At 45.3% G+C, this 23,933-nt stretch overlaps 1 protein-coding gene across 1 annotated transcript in view; it reads right to left on the bottom strand.

Annotated features, from left to right (window-relative positions):
• Nucleotides 1-3,808: 3,808 nt before the first annotated feature.
• The window catches only part of CRKL (CRK like proto-oncogene, adaptor protein), a 35,440-nt gene continuing 15,315 nt past the window's right edge, over nucleotides 3,809-23,933 (bottom strand). The window contains exon 3 of the mRNA XM_046639884.1: nucleotides 3,809-7,366. Coding sequence (XP_046495840.1) covers nucleotides 7,232-7,366 — 135 coding nt within the window. The 3' untranslated portion in view covers nucleotides 3,809-7,231. The remainder of the gene's footprint in view (nucleotides 7,367-23,933) is intronic.

The raw sequence follows: 23,933 nt of genomic DNA, 5'->3' as shown, positions 1-23,933 counted from the left end.
ATTTGGTGCGCTCCGCTTCGGTGGCCCGGGTTCAGTTCCCAGGCACGGACCTACACCATTCCTTGGTGGCCATGCTGTGGCAGCAACCCACGTACAAAAACAATAGAGGAAGACTGGCACAGATGTTAGCTCAGGGCAAATCTTCCTCAAGCAAAAAAGAGGGAGATTGGCAATGGATGCTAACTCAGGGAAAATCTTCCTCAGCAAAAACAAAGGTGTCTACAGAGGGTTTGTAAAAATGTTATAAATGTTTTCTTATACATTGCTGGTGAAAGTGTAAATTGAGGCAATCCCTAAAGAAGGCAATTTGATTTTTTTTTTTTTTTGAGGAAGATTAGCCCTGAGCTAACATCTGCTGTCAATCCTCCTCTTTTTGCTGAGGAAGACTGGCCCTGAGCTAACATCCATGCCCATCTTCCTCTACTTTCTATGTGGGACGCCTACCACAGCATGGCTTGCCAAGTAGTGCCATGTCTACACCTGGGATCCGAACCTGAGAACTCCAGGCCCCCGAAGTGGAATGTGCTCACTTAACTGCTGCACCACCAGGCCGGCCCCTAAAGAAGGCAATTTGGCAACAGCTCTCAAAATCACAAACGCCCAGAGCCTTTGACCCAGCAATGCCACTGGAAGGAACTCACTTTTAATGCACGTGATTACCTAAGGTTAGAAAGGACCTACTTGTCCATCAGTACTGGATCATTAAATGAATGACAGTACATCCACCTCGTGGAATACTATACAGCGACAAAAAAGAACAAAGACTCAATATGTTGATTTACAACAATCTCTAAAACAGATAGGGGGAATAAAGCAAGGTGCGGAAAAGTAAGTCATCTATGCTACCTTTCTGTAGGGAAAACACTGAAAAGAATATTTACAGATATACTTGCTTGTATGTTATAGAATAACTCTGGAAAGATACATACATAACATACACAGCTCAAGGCAGGGAGACGGGGCGTGGAATGGACAGGGAGGGAGACGTTTCATGGGATGCCCGTCTTTTGAATGCTGCATCCTATGGATGTTTTTCTTCCACCTCCGATGCCAAAGCCTAATTCCCCAAACTCCTCAGAGCTGTCTTGGTGAGCTCAGGTAGGCTGCAAACCGCCACTCGGGGAGGGCTTGGGTCCCCCTCCTTTGGTCACCCGGCCTGGCGCAGCCCTGCCCAGGTCCCTACTTCTCTTGGAGCTCGCCCTCGACGCAGTTACTGGACAGGTCGCCTACTCCCTCTGTCCCAGACTTGGCTGCTGGGCATCTCCGGCCGCCGTCTCTCAGAGGACTTCCCCTTCCCGACCCCCTTCCTCAGATTCCTTAGCCTGAACAAAGGGTTCCCCAGGGCTCTCTCGGCGGGTGGGTGTGGCTGTCCTCCCTGGGCCGCCGCTTTAGCCAAACGCTCCAGCCCTCCTCCTGAGCGGCGCCCGCCCCCATCTTAGCGATGGCAGAACTGGGACGCTCCCGCCCCTCCCCTCCGGAGCCACAAGGGCGCAGGTCACTTAGGGCCGAAACCCCTGGGAGGGCAGAGCCGTGCGCAGAAGGGCAGCGCTGACAGCCCCAGAGCCCCCCCTGTCTCCCTGCCTCCCGCTCCGTACCCCGCTCAGCCCTGGGCGGCAGACCAGGCGCAGGCGTCGGAAGTGCGGGCGCTGCCCAGAGGGCGTGGCCACCGGACCCGCCGCCCCCGCCCTCTGCAGCCGCTGGGCCCCCGCCCCGCGAAGGGGTCTCACCCGGTCCGGCCCTTCTGCGGACGCCGGGAGCCTTGAGCTCCGGAGAACGTCGGGGAAGGGTCAAGCCCTTTCCGGGACCCGAGGGCTGGAAGGGAGCCTCCGGGGGCCCCAGAGCTCTCCGTCCTCCACCTCTCCCCCGCCAGGTCCTCCCTCCCCGTGAGATGTCCGCCTACCCCCGACTCAGCCCTGGTGCGCCCCCTCCTCGGCCCCACGGCGGGGGACGGAGGGCTGCAGCTCGGCGTGGGTAGTAGGGGCGGGGTCCCGAGCCTGAGGACGCCGCGGAGCACCAGGTGCGTGCGCGCTGCCCCGCCGACGGCGCCCCCGCCCCCTCGCATAAAGGCGAAGCAGGGAGGATGCGGGCCCGCGCCTTCGGTCCTCCCGCCAGCTCCGTCCGCGCCCTGGCGGACCCGGCTCGGCTCTCACGTCACGCGGCAAAAGGTGGAGCACAGCCCCTTGGCCGGAGGGCTTCCGAGAGCCAGAGGCGCAGGAGAGAAGGGGTTCGCTGGCACAGTGGTTCTCAAACTTGGCTGCATATTTGGCTGGAGAATTTTTTTTTAAACTCCAGCGCCCAGATTCATGAAAGCAGAACCTAGGGTGGGACCCCAGGGTCTCCGCTGTGCAGCGCGGATGGAGGGCCAGCGGTGTCGATGAGACCAGAGGGGTCGAGGAAAGCCAGGTCACCTGGGGCCTCACGATTCAGCAAGGGAACAGGGGCTAAAATAAAGCCGGGCGTGCTCCAGCCCTGAGCTGCTCCCTTGGCCTGGATTACCATTATTTCCCCTCCCCTAGGCAGCCCGGAAGCCTTCCTGAACCCGCCCTGGGCTCCACAGCGCCCCCCACTGTCGGAGCCATCATCACCATCTGCTCCGGGAGCTTTCCAGGGCAGGCCAGGGCTTTTCCTGTGCTCCAGCTCTGGCTGCGAACGACCCAGGGAACCAGCGTGTGCACGGAAGACTGCAAGAGCAGGGTCAGGTTTTCAGAGGGGCCTGGGGACCACTGACTCGGCTAGAGAAGAGCCTCCCAGAAAGACGGGCCGGGGAGGAGCCCTCATGAAAAGCCCGGCAGTGTCACAGGCTTTGATGCGAGGTGAGGTTTCACGTGGGCGAGCACTAACGCTAAACTAGCAGTGGGAGGCAGGTGGAGAGGCAACCCTCGACACCTGGGCCCATTTCCAAGCGTTTCCCTGCCACGGAGGAACCTAGCCCAGCATTGCCAACCAAAAGACATCTTTTCAAACAGAAAATATTTTTCAAAGGTGTCTGGTGCATTGTTTATTTTAGAATGATGACACTTTTGATATTCCCATTCAAGACAAAATTCTCTCTTAAATTCTGCAGAATCCTGAAAGTAGAGCCAGGGAGTACATTTTAGCAGCACAGTTCTGTATAAATATGGATTGGTATCACTTCCCAAAGCTCATTTCTGGAGGTTTTACAAGGCAATCTGGACGTCTCAATACACACACAAATAGGAGTGGGAACAGGGCTCTGGCTGAGGGGACGTCTGTGGGCCCCAAACACCTCAAGGTGTCCACCTGAAGGTCCCCAGAGTTCATCAGGAGGGCCAGATACAGACAGGAACAGAAAAGGATTTAAGAAAGCCAGACAGATGCACCCTGACCTGGGAAGAGGCTGCTCATTTTCCATGACTTCCACTTGAAACCATTCAACCCTGGCTAGCTCGTGTTGAACAAATATTTAACAATTTAATAGAAGCCTTCAGATATGGGTGCCTAGAAGGGAAAACATCCAAGTTTTCCTTGGTGGTGCAAAGTGTGGCAACCATTGCCTCATCCTCAGAAGGCCGAGACTGAGCACCAGCCCCCGCTACAGCACCCGCTGTGCTCGCACACCTGGAACCAACTGCTTCTCTTTTGTAGGGAGGCCCCAAGTGTGGGGAAGGGCCAGTGCAGGATCCCACTCTATTTTGTGGTCAGCAGTAGCACAGCTGAATGGCAGGTCGAATCCTTGGAGGAGCACCAAGTGTTTCACCAGATGCTTAACTGCTGGGGGGGCAGAGGGGGCACTGGTGGGGGCTGAGCGCCTCCAGGCACCACTGAGGAGACACCGAAACACCAAAGCCGCCGTCGCCACCGGCTGATGCAAGTTTTATTGAGACAATGTACAAACAGGCCATGGAAACAAGGGTTCTGATGCTGGGACCAGTAACGTAAAATGGAATACAAAAATAAAAAGGCACTAATCTGTTAAGAAAAGACACTCAATGTATTCTAAGAATATAAGTCATTTAATACTGTTAATTTTATAGCACAAAATAAAACAAGCTATGATCCCCAAAAATAATTTTAAAAGCTTACACAGAAAATATTATTGCCTGAAGTTTATGATCTTTAAGTTACAGGTCAAGAGAGTTTTGTGGTGGTGGTGGTTTAAAACACACAGTGAAGACCGTCTAGAAGCAAGGCCACTGTTCCTCCTGTAGAGACAACGACCCTGTCTCAGAGAAATGTCCTTTTACTCTTTTAGAATATACAACCAGGTCAGTGTCCATGCTGACAGAAGTTACCAGGGACGTAGGTCTCTTGTCCCAGAGGGTGGATGGAGTTTGAGGCAGAGCTCAGTGGTGTCCACAGAAAGCATTAGTCTTAGGTACTGTGTTAAATCAATCAAGAATTCACTCATTTTAAGAGGTTAATGAACGTAGTATTAAAGGATTAAATTATAAACACCTGGCACAAAAACACATCATCCCTTTTCAAAAGTAAAATGTTCCTGTTCCTCTGAGCAAACATTGCAAGAGCAGTGGCCGTCTGTCCGGGCCCGCCTTGTCTGTAAACAGCTGTAGGAGAAGGTGAGCGCACTTCCAGGGATGCTGAGCTCCAAAGACGGAGCAGCTGCCCTTCCCTCCTTTGTTCTCCAACCAGGAGCATAGAAGGTGTCTCATCTGGGTGACCAAAGTCGTCCAATGGCAGCCAGTCAATGCGTCCTCCTCTTCGTTAACTAAGTCATCAGGTGGTACTACCCCGCACAGAAATGACAAGGACGCCTCCTGTGTTGGAGGGCCTTCTTGGGATAAGTAAGTTTTGAATCAAACTCTCAATGCCCTTCAGTACGGACTTTGTTCACTTCTTAAGTGTTAATTTAACATCCAAATATTTTTTTAAACGACACACAGTAGAGCAGAGCACATAGCAGTCATGAACAATCCTAAAAGCAAAACCCGTCCAGGAGTGAAGGCAGCTCCTCGGGAAGATCTGCATTGCTTTCTGAAGTTGTCTTCCCAGACCACTGGGCACAAAGCTGAAGTGGGGGTGTGGGGTTTTTTTGTATATTTAGTGTGAAAAAGAGAACTTCCCTGCCTGATTAAAAAACGAATGTGGTTCAAAGTCAGAAAGGTACTACCTTTGGCACCTATCTTGAGAGTTTAGAACTCAGACTCACCTTCTTTTGGGTTCCGAACCTGGAGCCCATAAACATGGAGACATGCACATGGGCTTAAGAGATGAGCAGGCTTAGGATGAAGCCAAACCTAGGTTTGTGGGGTGTTCTGACTCTGAAGGGCTCCACCTGAGGGAGGTCTTGCTATACTGATTAGTAGACACGGTGAAAGGAAACTGCTTTCTAAAATGGCCATATACCTCCCGTGCTCTATGCTAACTACTGTCATCAAAAGGTGACAAGCCTTTCAGCTAAATTTGGTTTAAAAAGACCTTAGGGTTTGTGCCCTCTTTGAAAGAGGCACATATTCCGCCTCTGCTAAACACCCCTCAGGGGTTGGGTCACTAGCTGCCAGGCAAGCGTTGCCAGGCAGGGTGTGGGGATCCTGCCACACGTGCCACTTCTTGTGGGCACCAGGCTGGGCCTAAACTCAGAACAAGAGGCAACTGTGATCAACAGGCACCTTTGGAGCAGGAGGTGGGCACAGTTCTCACTGAGTATGAAGGGCTGATCACTAAGCCTTTTTTAGGAAAACCACAGAAGGGCAGCCACAGTGATGTTTCCAACGGACCATTCACTTTGTCAAAGGAACACTCTCAAGATTCTTTAATATGGAACACTGGTTTAAAGAGAAATTGAAAAACAGTTGTTTGGTTCTGTCACCAGAATATATTGCTCTAACCCTCAAAACCTAAGCCCCTCGGGAGACAGGGCCACATAGAACAGATGCTCAGTAAATGACAGAGTTACTCATTAGGTTGCTGCTACATTTCTAGGTCTGTTATAGTCATTCTGAGCAGAGGCCTGTCTTCACTAGTGTCTGGGGGAAAGCAGACTGAACTGCATGAAGGTTCCAGAATTCTAGTCTGCTATCCAGCAGATGAGGGATTGGTCACAAATTGCACCAGGCAGCTTCTATGAACACACCTCTTTTAGCTAACAGGGAAATTTTAACATTCAATTGGTAAATGGTTAATGGTAAACTGGTTAATGGTTCTCCCAAGTCAGGAAAAACATTAGACATCAAATGTATCACCCAATTTCCAGAGCGTGCATTTGCTTTGCTTGGGAGCATCAGGGACACAGACTGTGGAAGCGGCATCAGCAGCACCTTCCTTCTCTGGCCGCCTGGTGAGGCTGGGGCAGGGAGGACTGGGCTGCAGCGAGTGGAGTTCAAAGATTCATTCCTCACGAATTCAATGATTCTATGAACAAGCTTTTTACACCTACACCCTAAAGGTATATTCACTGCAACATTGGACAGAAAAGCGGCCAAGTGCTCCCCCCGCTGCTCCTGTCCCTGGCAAACACGGCAAGCAAAGGTTTCCCAAGTCACCCACCACTCTCATGCTTCTGGGGACGATGTAATCCAAGAGGCTGTGCACACGGCTTGGCACACCACACCTGCTATACACAAGGTACTACTGGCGACATGGACGATAAAGGCCTCCACTTCAGGGCTGCTTTTTTTCATATTCCTTTAGTTACAGAAGCTTCAGTTTAGAAGCCCAGAGGCACGTGTCATTCCTTGTATTATCACAAAAATCCAACCTGCCACTTAAAAATCTGTTCAGAACACACAATTCTTATTAGTTAAATCTTCCAAAACCAAACCAAAACAAAAGCCAGATTTGGGGAGTTAAAACAGAATTCCCTGTCTTTAAGGTTCCTTTCCTCTGTTCCTCAAAGGAAAAACAAAATGGTGACAGAGCCACTGCTTTGTGGAACAGCAACGTGCAATGTCTCGCCATGGCCTCAAGTTTTCTCCGACGAACATGACAGAATCAGTCACAAGTACAAACAGGGCAGTGATGAGAAGGAAGACCCTTTCCTCGTCAACTTCTCTCCACTTGTGTGCTTCCACTAGTATTTCCAGTTTATGATCCAAAAGAACTCTAAAATCAGCTATTCTTTGACAATACGACTATGATACAAATGCCGAGGCAGCCACTGTGTGCATTCCAAATGTGTATGAGAGACCATCAGTCTGCAGAAAGCTGGACGCCAGCAACGCAGTGTAACTTGCCTATGAGAAAATGCTTTCCCACTTCAAAGGAGACTATGACAGGCAGAACAACGAAGCAGCAGGAAACAGGGCAACAGCAATCACTCATTTTCATCCGGGTTTTGAGGGTCAATGATTTTGACGTGTGTAAAGGGGAAAAGCCCTTTGCGCCCATTCACTTCGCCTTCCCACTGGCCATTTATATTCATCCTTGTGACTTTCACAATGTCACCAACCTGTAAGGATGGAGAAAGAAGACAGAGTCAGCATTTTCTCTGCAAACTAGAGAAAAAGAAAGTTTACATTAAATCACACACACTGTGCTATCCAAAGAACCTATACATTTTTTTTAGGACTCGCTCATTTTTTTTCAGTGCCTAGACCTAAAATCAAGCAGTGCCAAAGACACAACATGCTACGAATAAGCCCAGAGTGCTTCTCCTCAGCCGGTGAGAATGTGTGTCAAGTAAAGCAACTTCTGAGCACAAAAGCAACCTTTTTTCTCACCATACAGGCTACCAACTCCAAGAGAATAGAAATGAACACTTGACTTTCTGAGAACGGTTCAAGCCAACTCACACAAGAAAAGCGAATTAAAAAACCTGTCTCCACTCCAATTTACATGGGATGGAACTGCTGTCACCGAGACCTCACTGACCATGCCCCCTCCCCTGCGCAGCAATAACATCTCCCTGAGTTGCCCATTCCCCACCTCATCTGTGGGGCAGTTGGGGGAAAGAAGCCCAGCTACAAGCATCTTTTCGGGTCTAGCTTCAACTGCAAGGTGGTAGGAATTCTATCTACTGCCAGAGGACAGGCACTAGTCAAGGGCTGCTCTGTTCATCAAGGGGAAAGCAGGAATTTTATTTTGGAAGTCATTTTCAAATTGTTCTGGAGATCAATAGACGTCTAGGGAGGTGCTTTAAGGGTCCAACAAATGTCTAATTGGGACTTGAATTTTTTAAACTTGTATTTTGTAAAATAAGTTCTAACAGCACATTCGAATGTGCCACTGCCACATTAACCTGTGCTGCCCTGCTAGCTGCTTTTCATGCAGACCTTCCCTGGAATGAAGCTTCTTTTGCCACGTGTGTCTGACTGAAGACTTCTCAAAATGGCAAAGAAAAGGCTAAATGACACCTATCACCACTTGCAACAAAGTACATTAAAAAATGAGCTAGATGTTGGGGCTAACACAAGACCTCATCTGTCATTCATATTTTTTCTGCCCATTCTAACAGTTAACTGTCCCCCCCCATTGCCTTTTTAAGTATTTCTTATAAATCTCAACTTACAAAATACATTTATACCTATAAAAAACTTTTAATCTGATACATTTTAGGGTTTCATGCATTTGGAAAAACGGGGTCTTCTGCTAAAGCTACTGGTCTATCAAGCTGATTGCTGGCCTGGAGTGACCAAGAATCCCAGAAATGTGGGGCCAGCCCCGTGGCCGAGTGGTTAAGTTTGAGTGCTCCACTTCAGTGGCCCAGGGTTTCGCTGGTTTGGATCCTGGGTGTGGACATGGCACCGCCATCAAGCCCTGCAGAGGCGGCATGCCACAACTGGAAGAACCCACAACTGAAGATACACAACTATGTACTGGGGGGCTTTGGGGAGAAAAAGGAAAAATTAACTCTTTAGGGGCTGGCCTAGTGGCACAGCGGTTAAATTCACACATTCCACTTCTAGGCGGCCCGGGTTTCACCGGTTCAGATCCCGGGTGTGGACATGGCACCGCTTGGCAAAAGCCATGCTGTGGTAGGCATCCCACGTATAAAGCAGAGAAAGATGGGCATGGATGTTAGCTCAGGGCCAGTCTTCCTCAGCAAAAAGAGGAGGTTGGCAGTAGTTAGCTCAGGGCTAATCTTCCTCAAAAAAAAAAAAAAAAAGAAAATCCTAGAAATGACAAGTCCACTGGCACACAGCACTGGGCCACAGAGGCTGCCACGATCCGTGTGAAGGCAGACTTCTTCCTGCCCCTGCCACTGCCCCTCCAACTTGCTGGCGCTCACAGGCTTTGGGCATAGCCACATATGCCTTTCCTAAACGGGTGACTGCACTCTGAGGAAAAGGAGGCGTGTTTTCTGAGGTGGATCCAAAGGATGGATGCTGTCTCTGAGACAGATTCATTTGAATTTTGTTAAGATGTCTAGGGTTCAAGCAGAAACACCAAAATCCAGTAATAATGTTGTTTAAACATAAGGTATCTAAGATGAGGAAAACCACAATGAAGAGAGACCCAAACTCCAGACTCCAACATGGCCCATGGCCCAAACCCAAGAAGAGCAACTTTTAAGCAAGCACCAAGCAATAACTGCCTTTACAGGGGGGTTTGGAGACATGTTGCTTAGGTGACTCTGAGTACCTCTATAAGTGCCACCAGGAAGCAGAAACTTAACATTTTGCCAGTGTCTACCAAGTTTGTAAACTTGCTAATTTCATCTTGATGTGACCACATAACATTTCTGAAAAGGGCTCATGCTGCAAAGAGCTAGGGGAAAAGCCAAAACAAGAGGGAGAAGGAAACGAGCCCCTGTGGAGTATGCTGCGTGGGCCTGGGTTTCCAATTCAATGGAGCTGACCTTGAGCCCTGTTTTCACAGAGGTTTCTTACCTGCAGGGCTCTTTCAGACCCTTTATCACCCTTGATCCTCAACATACACCAACCTCCTGTAAGGGAAGCTGGGATAACAGAGCCAAAGGCTGGAGTCCTCCCCAAGGTCACAAGCTGGTCCACCATGGAGCAGGAGTACAAAGCCAGGCAGCACCAGTCCTGGTTGCCTGTGTCACTGCCACCTCACATAGTGCATAGGCAGCATGGCCCACCCACATGAAGGACCACTCAATCTCCCTCTCTTCTCACCAACCCACCCTCTGCCCTTAATGTCCTATCCTCTTCACTTCCCCCTGTGAATGTAGACAGGCCATGAGTTTTCTAACCTTCCCATACTCCATTTTTGATCATTTTACTAGCTTACTGGGATGTACAGGCTCAGCCATATCAAACTACTTGTAATTCCCCAAACCTACTGAGAAGTAAGAACACAGTCACTGATATGGACTAAGGCTGCCCCAGCTAGAGAAGCCCTAGGTGACCAGGTGGATTTTTTTTATGGTATGAATTAGGGCTGCCCCAGGGAGAGAAGCCCAGGGCATCCTCACCTACATGTCGATCGATATGGCCAGATTCTTATCTAAAAGTTATATGACCACACAATAACCAGACCGCATCTGCACTGAAATCATTTAATGACTTTTTACATCATCTTTTCTTTTTCCAGTAAAAATAAGTCACGTACCCATGCCTTATAAAATTAGCCCTAATCCTCAACTCAGGGCAGCAGCAGGAGCTCTGACTGCCCATGGGTCCTGTCCCCATGCTATTCCACACTATTCTCTAAATAAAAAGAGCACTACTGCCAGATCTTGAGAGTCCAAGAAATCTTTCTTTCGACTCCTCGGCTCACCGACCCCGCATGAGTCACTACTTACACGTGGAAATAGCACTATTACCAAATGGAACCTCTTACCTTGTGGAAACTGGCTTATTTCTGAGTACTTGCCAAAATGACAATGGAAAAAACTTTATCCCCTGAGACTCCCTGGTTAGAACACAGTATAAATTCAGTTAAAAAAAAAAAAAATTGCCCTAAATTCCCTGTCTGAATTCTGACTCAAACTCCTCTATTTAGAAAAATCACTAATTCAACTTAACTGTAGGATGGCTTGTGAAGAGTTTTAATCTGGTAATTAAGAATTAGATTATATACAACGAAAAGTTCTAAGACAAAAATAAAACAATTTAATATTTAGATTTTTATAGCCAAGTACTAGATATGTATAAGAAAAAAACAAGGTAGGGGCTGGGCCCGTGGCCAAGTGGTTAAGTTCATGCACTCCGCTGCAGGCGGCCCAGTGTTTCGTCAGTTCAAATCCTGGGCGCGGACATGGCACTGCTCATCAAACCACGCTGAGGCAGGGTCCCACATGCCACAACTAGAAGGACCCACAACTAAAAACATACAACTATGTACCGGGGGGCTTTGCGCAGAAAAAGGAAAAAAATTAAAAAAAAAAAAAAAGAAAAAGAAAAACAAGGTAAAAAGCCAACTGCATGTATTTATAAATTAAATTATTATAGTTAATTATTTTGAATAATTAACGCAGGCTCAACTGAAACACCTAAATTGGGTGAACTAAAATTTGAAGGTTAACAATGGAGAATTCTATTTTTGAGACTTATATTAAAAATTAAGCTGTAAAATACTTCAGTGGGGAAAAAAACCGACAATTGAAAAGACATGTTTTCTCTGGTTTTTTGCCTTAAAAGGATATAAAAATTTGGGAGAGAGAGTAAATTGACTTAATATAAGAACTAAGTTTTAAAGACGTCTGAAATAAGATTGTTTTAAGATTAATGCTTGGAGTTCTAGCATTACTCCCTCTCTCCAAGTAACAATGTTTTTATTTGTAGGTGGTAGAAAAATGTCTTTCTTATTCATAACTGAGATAATCACATAAATGTTTTTGATAATTATGAAAAATTCATATTCTTCAAAGTGGACCAAGGATTTAGTTTTATAATTTGTACACACGTTTTCTACCATACAGAAATCATAAAACAGGAAAACTCTAATTATGATCACACTTGTTTCCAGTAAAGACATTTTTCAGATCTGCATATAAGGAAAGCTCTCTTGCAAATGAGAACCTTGAGTTATAGCAGAGACTTTGCAGAAATCACATAGATGGAAGCTGAAGTCAACAGAAATCTAGAATCATGATTTGTGTCCAATCTGATCATCTTATTCCACTAAATATACATACATTTAAGCACAAACATAAGACATAATAAGGAAACATTTAACACAATTAAAATCAGGCCTAGGTGAGCAGAAAATCCTTCCGTAGGCAGGAGTTACTGGGATGCTTCAAATCTAGGCCCCTGCAGCTGGACCACACTCCCCCTGGTTTCCTCAAACTCTGCACTGTGTCTCCTCTAGACCCTTGGCCTCTTTGAGGCTTTCAGTGCAGGAACCTGCTGTCTCATGTCTGGAGTACAATGAGGCCATCGAGACGAGGAGCTTCACTGTCCAGCCTTTCTCTTCAGTATATGATCACAATCCTCAATTCCTTTTCACCTAAGAAAACAAACTGCCTCTGTCTTTATTTTTAAAATAATGAAATAGGAAAGAAATGAAAACTCATCAGTAGAAAACTATTGATATCATTCCAAATTTACTTCTATTTATTGTTAATAATTACAAACACAGAAAATACAATAATAAATATACAAAAAGGGAAGGACAAGTAAGAGCATGTGTGGGCGTACACCTGCAGAGAGGATTCTGGAGGAAAGGGGAGAGGGATCGCGCGAGCCAACACCCAGGGGAACTCTGTGCTGTATGGAAGGGACAACAGCCCGTGGGCACCTGGGCAGTCCAGCATTCAGAGCCAGATCCGACCCTGACAAGATGTTAAAAGAAAAAAGACTAAAGCAAGAATGACCTAAGACTAAAAAGAAACAAACTAATGTTGAGATCAAAGGCTTCTCAATGAGACTGAAGCTTTTGTTTGCCCCACTCATTTGATCTTCCACAAAAAACGTGTAGAGAATTCTGTGTATTTGGCTATGCCTTCTCTATCTTCAACTGGACTCCAGATGCCCAGAGAGCATACATCTTGCCTAAGGCTTGTAATCTTAGTCTGCCTTAGTTGACGTCTGATAAATGTGGAAGAAAACAGTCTCACCTTCCTGAAATCCTGGCCCCAGACAGCCCTCTCTCACATCTTGGGTGAGCTCATCCCTCCAGCCTTAGGGCTAGCAACGTGCTATGACCTCCTGCTAATGCCCCCACCTCTGGTTCTCCCCAGCCTGTCACTACCTGGCTCTACCAGCCCAGCTGTCCTGCGCCAAGCCACCTTCCATCATCTATGTCACCCCAGGCCAATCAGTCCAACGCCCAATCACCCTCCTCTCCTACAGCCAAACCCTACCTACCACACTGAACTCCCGATGGCCCAAGTCCAAGTCTCTACCTCTGATGCTCTATGGCACTTGAAGTGGGAGACTGCCCCCACCCCGCCTTTTTGTGGGATTTTGTAAAATAACCCTGCCGGGTGGGTACTTCCCATTTGATATTTGTGGAAAGCAAGGCTCTCCAGGATTCCAGCGACTCATCCACCGAGGCTCCATTCTCTGCTCTTCCTGTCACCTCCCCGCCCCCAACACACATACTACCACCATACAGCACTTTCCTTAGGAGGGAAGTTGCTTCGCTCATTTTGCACTCCTTGTCACAGGTCTCTTGTAAATTACTTTCAGAAACTACAGGAAGCCTGCAGAATCAAGGAAAAGAGAAAACTATAGGCTGATGGCCCCACATGCTAGGGATAGATGGCCAAGCAGAGGAGTGATAATCTGAGGACAGAAGTGACAGGCACAAGGGCATAATGAGAGTAGAAGACAGACCTTTTAAAAATATAAATAGAATTGGGTCACTGCTGTCTTTTAAATCCCCAACACTTTTTCTCTGCACAAGAGTAACACCCAAAACTCCTGTCTTCAAGGCTCTGTCTGATTTGGCTCCTTACTCTTCCCATCTCTGACCTCATTTCATGCTTCTCTGTCCTTCCCCTCCAATCATACTGACTTCCTTTCAATTTGTCAAACTTGCCGAGCCCTTTCCCAGATATGGACTATATGACGGATGGAAGAACACAATGTGCTGGAAATGCAATTATACAACCGCACAGCTTAAGATGTTAAAAATCACATTCCAGGCTATTAATTACCAAGTTGGTCCTAAGAAACCTTGGACCTCTGCTCTTCTTTCACAGTTGAAGAAACATAAGCAACCCGGATCAAAGTCAAGTAAACCCCAAGGACAACTCAAGCCCCCTTATAAAGCTACACATGCAGACAATGAGGGCAGGAAGGACCTCCAGGTGGTAGCCACTCTAGATGGGGTTTTTATTCTGCTCAGAGCACTGTGCGAGGCTCTATATTGTGTACTTAGGATACATAAAAACACAACTCAAATATCGGACTCACCTAAAACTAAGATCTAAGATCTACAACAGGACATAAGCAATCTCTTGTCTGCTTAAAACAGGTATAAGGTGGCACAGTGTGGTGGTTCACACTATGAACTCTGGAGCATGGGAGAACTGGATTGATGTCCTAGTTCTGCCACTTTTAGTGGCTACATGACCGTGGCAAACTGCTCAAATTGTCCAAGTCTCACTTCTGACTTTGAAAGGTTCTTGCAATAATTAAAGGAAGTACTACATGAGAATTGTTAACCAGAACACCCAGCTAAGTAAACAGTAGCTGTTATCAGAGTAGAGATTCCTGAACAGAACCCAGCCTCCAGCCCCACACTCATGCCCCTGGCTGGTCACTGCCCTCTGGAAGCACTCTGGGAAGAAGTGGAATCAGAATGCAGAGGCACTGTATTAAAGTGGGTTTTCAACCTTGTGAGTAACAAGGGTCCTCTCAAAACTGATGAGGGGATGGGAAGGATGCCATTTTAGAAGGAGAGGAGATGAGGGGCAGGCCTGAAAACTGGGAATCTAATAAATTACTGTGATGGATACTAAGCAGCTGAAGAAGACAATGGGAAGATGGAGAAGGGGAGCTAAGTACTGAAAACTGCCAAGAACATTCAAACCTCATGCTTTCCAATTAACCTGTGATTCTGACAGTCTTTACAGGGTACTTTCCACACGATTCTACCTAATCAATTTAGTAAGATTTACTGCATATCTATTGCATGGAAAATGAGAAGCTCAGTTCCTATCCTCAAGGAAATTCTACTTTCATTGTGAGATAGACAATAAATGATTCACTGCCCAGAAATGGTAGATGGTCAATGAATGTGTGTCAGATAACAAAAATAGTTAAAAAAAAAAAAAAAAAAAGCAGCAAGTGACAGAAAAACAGTACTGAGTCAATGCTGCAGAGCACAGGAGTAAAGAACCATTGCTTCAACTGAGGGAACCCTGACCAGCACAGAAAGGTCAAGGTACAGCCTAAGAAGAGAGAATGGCTGGGAGACTTCTGATGGCCACTTGACCATTAATGCCTCATTCTGGACTTGCAGGAGCTCTCACATGTCAAAACATAGCAGGAGCCGGCCCGGTGGGGTAGTAGTTGAGTTCAGTGCACGCCGCTTCAGTGGCCCGGGTTTGCAGGTTCGGAACTATACCACTCATCAAGCCATGTGTGAAGGCGTCCCACATAAAAAATAGAGGAAGATGGGTGTTACCTCAGGCCACTCTTCCTCAAGCAAAAAAAAAAAAAAAAAAAAAAAAGAGGAAGATTGGCAAGGTATGTTAGCTCAGGGCTAATTTTCCTCAGCAAAAACAAAACAAAACCAAACAAAAAAACCCACATAGCACATTATTCCTCATGCTGTTTTCTATCTCAGTCCAAAGCCCTTTATATGAGGAACAAGCCCCAGAACCCAAGACAGAAGGGATGCCCTGGCTATGTTATGCTGCCCGCTGCCCATAGTTACACGCCAGGTTGTGGACCAGCTTCTTCCATGGCCCTACCGAAGAGCGTGTGGGCTCACATCCTAAATTGTCAGTAGCTTCACAGCCATCTTGCTGCTCATCACTCCCAGTTCTGGTACAGTGCCCTTCATGGTAGAAGGACTGAGCACAAAGCAGCACTCACTTTGGAGGGCAGATCAGTCTTTAAGTGGTTGGGTATCAACTTGGTTCAAGGAGCACTCTAAGCCTAGAAGATGTGGCTGACTCTATCAACAGAGCAACAAGAGACACATATCTTACATACCATGTTTACCAACTGTCACCCTATGACAATCCTAATCATTATTAGAACTGCCACAGTACTATCTTTGTGCCTGGCTGCACTTAGTACATGCGGAGTGCACACATTAATTCTAAAATTAAGTGCACACTGGCAGGACACTAGTCAGCCCCATTCTTTGTGTCTAGGACCATGCACCGAGAAGGTAAGAGTTAAATGGCAAGATGGCACTTCCTGATGCTGACAATAATTTCTTATAGCTCTACTTGTCCACAGTGTGAACAGAAGGGCTCTGGAAATAACTCTACTGCCTGACTTCTGGCACTTGATTCGAAGAGCAGTCAAAGCCCTGGAGGGTCCATGCCCTGGTTGTCACAGCAGCCTTCTGCTTCCCCAATCAGTTTCCATTTCCCATACTGATATTTTGAGATTGCACACTCTCAGGTTACATAAAAATAAGATCAGGAGCACAACAGGTTACATGGGAATGAGAAGTTCTAATTTGGGTGACATAAATAGGTCTCAGACAGCAAAGAACATCCTGAAAGTAAAGGCAGAACTGTATGTAAATGCATTCATGTATGCTGTTTTTCTGGAGGAAGATTCCACAGCTTTCACCAGATTCTCAAAGCAGTCCATAACCCAAAAAAGACATAAAAAACAGAAACCAATGTACTATAATCACCAGGCACTTTTCATCCTACTATTTGTGGCTTTCATTCATTTCATTCAACAAATGCTGAATATCTATGTGCCAGGCCCCGGAAGGATACAACAGAGAACAAGACAGGCAGACAGCCCCATCTTCATGGAGCTGCCCTGGTCTTTCACCTTTTTTTTTGGTGAGGAAGATTGTCACTGAACTAACATCCGTGCCAATCTTCCTCTATTTTGTAAGTGGGATGCTGCCACAGCATGGCTCGATGAGCAGTGTGTAGGTCCATGCCCAGGATCCAAACCCTCGAACCCTGGGCTACCAAAGCAGTGCTTGTGAACTTAACCACGAGGCCACTGGGCTGGCCCCCCTTCATTTGTTTTAACAGCTGCCCTCTTGTTCTCTGTACAACTGTACCTGAGTCAAAGCTACTGGAGCTGGAAAGGCTTCAGAGGGCCAAGACCCTCCTTGTGCAAGTGTCTTTTTTTTTTTTTTTGGTAAAGATTGGCACCTGAGCTAACATCTGTTGCCAATCTTCTTTTTTTTCCCCCTCCTTCTTCTCCCCAAAGCCCCCCAGTACGTAGTTGTATATTCTAGTTGCAGGTCCTTTTGGTTGTGCTATGTGGGACACCCCCTCAGCGTGGCCTGATGAATGGTGCCACGTCCATGCCCAGGATCCAAACTGGCGAAAACCTGGGCTGCCAAAGCAGAGGGTGCGAACTTAACCACTTGGCCACGGGGCCAGCCCCCAAGTGTTTTGAGTAGCAGTCAAGTAGCTTCATGTACTCTCACCTACAATCAGATGTTATTGACTGGTTTTTAATACTGAAGACTTGGTCTCGTCTTTAAAATTCCCACTATCTTCAGGGCAGTAACTTGGCTCAAGAGGGCTGCTTACTGGTTAACACTTCTTATGAAAACACAAGGATTTTATTTTAGGATGGGCCAGGGGTTAGAGGTATCACAGGCCAGTATGCTGTGAGGCAAGAAAATGTGGGCCACGGAAAGAAAGAAGTAAAACTATCTCCATTCGCAGATGACATGATCTTATATATACAAAGTTCCAAAGATTCCACAAGAAAGCTATTAAAGCCAATAAAATTCGGCAAAGTTGCAGGGTACAAGGTCAACACACAACCATTAGTTGTTTCTATACACCAGTAATCAATTAAGAATGCAATTCCAGGGGCTGGCCTGGTGGCATATTGGTTAAGTTTGCATGCTCTACTTCAATGGCCCAGGGTTCACCAATTCAGATCCTAGGCATGGACCGATACACCATTCATCAAGCTGTGTGGCTGTGTCCCACATACAAAAAACAGAGGAAGACTGGCACAGATGTTAACTCAGTGACAATCTTCCTCAAGCAAAAAGAGGAAGATTAGCAAGAGATGTTAGCTCAGGGCCAATCTTCCTCACCAAAAATAGAATGGGGGGGGGGGGGGAAGAATGTAGTTCCATTTATAATAGCATCTAAAAGAATAAAATAACTGGGAATAAACTTAACAAAGGTGAAAGACTTGTACACCAAAAATTACAAAACATTGCTAAAAGAAATTAAAGAAGACTTAAATGAATGGAAAGACACGTTGTGTTCATGGATAAGAAGACTTAACAGGAATATTACCCAAAGTGATCTACGAATCCAAGGCAATCCCTATCAAAATTCTAACAGCCCCCTTTTTATTTTTGGAAGAAATGGAAAAGCTGATCCTCAAATTCTTATGGAATTGCAAGGCACCCTGAATAGCCAAAACAATCTTGAAAAAGAAGAACAAAGTTGGAAGACTCATACTTCCTGACTTCAAAACAACTACACAAAGCTAGAGTAATCAAAACAGTGTTGTCCTGGCATAGAGAGAGACATACAGACCAATAGAATAGAATGGAAAGTTCATAAATAAACCCATATATCTCTGGCCAACTGATTTTTGACAAGGGTGCCAAGTCCATTCAAGGGGAGAGAAAAATCTCTTCAATAAATGGTGCTGGTACAACTGGATTTCCCACCTGCAAAAGAAAAGATTTGGACCCCTACATCAAACCATATACAAAAATTAACTCAAAATGGATAAACAACCTAAACATAAGAGCTAAAACCATAAAAACTCTTAGAAGAAAACAGGGGTAAATTTCCATGACCTTGAATTTGGCACTGGATTCTTAGATATGACATTAAAACCACATGCAGCAAAAGAAAAAAATAGATAAGTTGGACTTCATCAAAATTAAGGATGTGCATCAAAGTACACTACCAAGAAAGTGAAATGACAACTTACAGAATGGGAAAAAATATTTAGAAATCATGTATTTGATAAGAGTTTAATATCCAGAGTACATAAAGAACTCCTAAAACTCAACAACAAACAACAAATAACCCAATTAGAAATTGAGCAAAGGACTTGAACATTTTCCCAAAGATACAAAAACAGTCAAGAAGCACATGAAAGGATGCTCAACATCATTAGTAAAATTATGGAAATGCAAATCAAAACCACAATGAGATGCCACTTCACAGCCAGTAGAATTTTCTGGTTATAGTAAAAAACAACAAAAACAAAACACAACAACAAAAAACAGGAACATAAGTGTTGGTGAGGATGTGGAGAAGCATAACCCTTGTGCATTGATGCTGATGGGATTGTAAAATTGTGCAATCACTGTGGAAAATAGTTTGGCTATCCTCCACAAGTTAAACATAGAGTTACCATATGATCCAGCAATTCCACTGTTAGGCATATACCCAAAAGAACCAAAAACAGGTATTTGAACAAAAACTTGTACACGAATGTCCATAACAACACTATTATCAATAACCAAAAGGTGGATATAAGTCTAATGCCCATCACCTAATGAATGGATAAACAAAATTTGGTATAGCCATACAATGGAACATGTGGCTATAAGAGGAATGAAGAGGGGCCAGCTCTGTGGCCTAGTGGTTAAGTTTGGCATGTTCTGCTTCAGTGACCCAGGTTCGAAGGTTTGGTTGTCTGGGTGCAGACCTACCCACTCATCAGCAGCCATGCTGTGGCAGCAAGTCACATACAAAATAGAGGAAGACTGGTAACAGATGTTAGCTCAGGGCAAATCTTCCTCAGGAAAAAAAAAGATGACGACAACGATATATGCTGCAATATGGAGGAAGCTTCAAACGTTATGCTGGGGCTGGCCAGGTAGCAGAGTGGTTAAGTGCACACATTCTGCTTGGTGGCCCGGGGGTTCGCCGATTCAGACATGGCACCGCTTGGCAAGCCATGCAGTGGTAGTTATCCCACATACAAAGAAGAGGAAGATGGGCACAGATGTTAGCTCAGGGCTAATCTTCCTCAAAACAAAACATTATGCTAAGTGGAATAGGCCATAGCCAAAGGACAAATATTGCAGGATTCCATTTATATGAGTATCTAGAATAGGCAAATTCATATAGAGAGAAGGTATATTAGAGGTTACCAGGGCCTAAGGAGAGGAGGAATGAGGAGTTATTGCTTCACGGTTACAGCGTTGCTGTCTGGAGTGATGAAAAAGTTCTGTAAACAGAAAGTGGTGATGGTTGCACAACAGTGTGAATGTAATTAACGCCACTGAATTGTACACTTAAAAAACTGGAAAATTTTGTTATACGTATTTCACAATTTTTAAAGAAAATGAATACTGTAATGTACCAAAGACCACTGAGTTGTAGACTTTAAATGGATAAACTGTATAATAAGTGAATTATATTTCAAGAAAGCTGTTAAAAAAAGAGTTCTAGCTCTGCCACATACCACCTGTGAGACTGTCAGCAGATTACATGAACCTCAGTTTTGTGCATAAAACGAGACTGGTGGCACCTACCCCATAGGGCAGCCATAACGATTAACTAGAATACTCTGTGAAGCCCCTAGCAGATGGTTCCTCTTACTCAACAGCTATTACTACATACAGAAAACTGAGGTTAGGGGCTGGCCCCGTGGCCGAGCGGTTAAGTTCGCACACTCCGCTGCAGGCAGCCCAGCATTTCGTTGGTTCGAATCCTGGGCGCGGACATGGCACTGCTCCTCAAACCACGCTGAGGCAGCGTCCCACGTGCCACAACTAGGAGGACCCACAACGAAGAATATACAACTATGTCCTGGGGGGCTTTGGGGAGAAAAAGGAAAAAAATTTTAAAAAAAGAGAAAAAGAAAAAAGAAAAAAAGAAAACTGAGGTTGGCATACTGATCAGGCCGGGACAGGCCTTGCATGAACCTCACTAGGGCCTCAATTTCATGGTACTCTCTCCCAATTTACATATTATGGAAGGAACGAAACCTTTTTTAAGAATGATCTTCTCTAATTCATAACCCAATGATAATATGATATGCTACAAGAAAAAAATGTTATTAAAAATATGAGAACTTTCTAAAATTCTATAGGACTTTCTAAAGATTTCTAAGGATTTGACACGGTCTGCGATTAAGAAAAAAAGCACTTTCAGTACAGAAGTAGAATAAATCAAATTCCGAAAACTAGATGCTGTTAAGGACATAATATCAATGACAAAAGGGCAGAGGAGGAGCCGGTCAGGCATGAAGCCATCTCTGACAAGCCTTGTGAGGGGGTGGGGTCATTGCTGGAATGTGACAGGAGGTGAGACAGAATGGTCCTGTTGGTTAGGAAGCTAGGACTCTGTACAGATCTCCAGAGCTGAGCTGGATGCTTGATAACAAACATGTACAGACCTGACATCACTGTGGTTTGTATAAACTACAGGTCACCCAGCCAGAAGAATTCACAGATGATCCCTGAGGTTAAAAAATACAACTAGTACTACTGAAACCTAGATGTACTTTTTTTTTTTTTTCTGCTTTACTTCCCCAAATCCCCCCAGTACATAGTTGTATATCTGAGTTGCAGGTCCTTCTAGTTGTGGTCTGTGGGATGCCGCCTCAATATGGACTGATGAGCGGTGCCATGTACACACCCAGGATCCAAACCAGCAAAACCCTGGGCCGCCCCAGCGGAGCGCACGAACTTAACCATTCGGCCACGAGGCTGGGCCCAAAACCCCGACTTAGTTTGCACACAACCTCATCTCAGTAAGTAGAAGGAGCGATAAAGAATCTCTTTATGTGAATTTAATTCTAATAAATGAAGCAAAACAAAGTAGTTGAGGTAGACTTCTGAGAACTCCAGGCCAGTCAGTAAAGGAAGTGGTACCATGGGTCCTAGGAAGGCCAATTCAAGAGTCCGAGACCACATGTAATCCAACAACTAGGAGTTTCAAAATGGGGAAAAGACAATCCAAGAAGAAATTTGAACAACACAATCAACAGACGAGCCCAATGAGAGCAAAGAGCAAGTATTTTGAGAATGCTGGTGAGCTCACACAAGGAACTCTGAGTTCCTTAAAAAGAACACGCATCAAAGATGAAAGCACGCCTTATACCAGTAAGGACAAATATCAATACCAGTAAGGACAAGTATTGACCAAACATAGGAGCAAGCAGGAATAAGAGTCCAACACTGGTCGCCTGCCATGGAGAACTACATCATGGGACACTGGTGGACCTTCAAGGGTCAAGTCTTTTGGTTTCCATTAAAACAGGGATGATGGCAAATTCTATAAAATGTAAAAGGTTAGTCTGGAATCAAACCTGGACAAAATTCTGGATGCAATTAGCAAAGAGACGGTTTACTATGATTTAGAATGGGAAATGGGGTATTTGAAAGGCAGCATGGACTCAATCAAGAACAAGTCATGCTAGACCAACCTCACTGTCTTTTTTTAGATATTAAACATAGATCAGGAGAGGCTACAGAGGAGGACTTTAGTATACAGATCTGGATCGTGTTTTTATGAAATTTGCAGCTAACATGAAACTGAGGGGAGTAATTAATATGCTACATGACACAATTAGGATTTTAAAAGATTCAGAGAAGTTACAGACGGTATAAGACCCCCCCACACGCACACACAAATCAAAAAGACAAACAAAAACCTTAAGAGAGACAACTATAGGGCCACACACTGAAGTCTAAACATTGGGCTACGCAAATACAGGAAGGGCAATTGTAGCGGTTTGTTTCTCTCTGATGAAGGGCTAGAACGCAAAGAACTTTTTTTTTTTAATATTTTATGTTTTTGCTGAGGAAGATTTGCCCTGAGCTGACATCTGTTGCCAATCTTCCTCTTTTTATTTGAGGAAGATTTGCTCTGTGCCAACATCTGTGCCAGTCTTCCTGTGTTTTGTATGTGGGTCATCACCATAGCATGGCCACCTACAGGTGGTGCAAGTCCACACCTGCAGCAGAACCCGGGCGCTGAAGGGAAGTGTGCCCAACCTAACCACTAGGCCACAGGGCTGGCCCCAAGGAACTTCTTAACTACCTGAGTCATCCAATAGGGAAGGAACCATTTCATGAGACTGTATGTTCCAGAAGTTCCACAAGGACAGAGACTTTTGTTTTGTTCAGTGTTGTATGTCAAACTCCTAAACAATGCTGGCCACATAATAAACATTCAATAAACCTTTCCTGAACGAGTGAATGTTTTTGGAGGTGTCCAGGTTGAGCTGGAAGCCCAATGGATTTAGATGCTATAGAAAGCTAAAAGCTTTAGAAAGCTGGTTAGACTAAATGATCTAAGTATCATTACAACTTGCCCTTCTCCTTGATTTACATCAATTCCATCCTGAATCACTTTAAGCCTCATTTGCAGCCTGAGAAACTGTTATTCTTCCTACACAGCCTCTGTTCCACCGACGTTGATTACCACAGACCCCTACCTCATATCACCAACTGTTTTCTTAACCCATACCACAGGGGAATGCTCCACTGAAGCTCCACATAGACACGAGGATACAAATTTTCACACAATAAATACTCATGGGTGTGTATATCCAGAGTTAAGTACAGTTCTGAAGGTGCTAAGAAGTTTCTTCCCTTTCTTTTCTAGTCAGTTAAGTATACTGGAATATGAGTGTGTGAGAACAACATTTCTACAGGAAGACTCACGCACTTGCTCTAAATTATTTAAAAATCAATCAGTGAAAAGGTGAATTGCCCACAAATTTCAGAACCTCCAGCAATTGTGAGAAATTGGCTATTTTATGCCTCAATGAAGGCAACACAAGAAAACTGGTAATCTCCTCAGCCTAGCCCTTTGGTGGTATGGTAACAACCCACTGCCTCGGCTTTGTCTCTTGCCACTTTTGCTCTTTGCCCAACACACCCTGTGCTCCTACTAACCTGCAGCTACTCAGTGGTGTTAGTCTTGTTCACGCAAGCTCTTCCCACGGCCAGGAATGTCTTCCTCCCAACTTCACCCAGCTAACTTCTATCCATCCCTCAAAACTCAGTTCAAGGGTCACCTCCTCCAGGAAGCCTTCCCAGACCAATACCCA

Source organism: Equus quagga, chromosome 15, assembly GCF_021613505.1.
Source record: "Equus quagga isolate Etosha38 chromosome 15, UCLA_HA_Equagga_1.0, whole genome shotgun sequence".
Taxonomy (NCBI): domain Eukaryota; kingdom Metazoa; phylum Chordata; class Mammalia; order Perissodactyla; family Equidae; genus Equus; species Equus quagga.
This window is presented reverse-complemented; position numbering and strand designations above follow the sequence as displayed.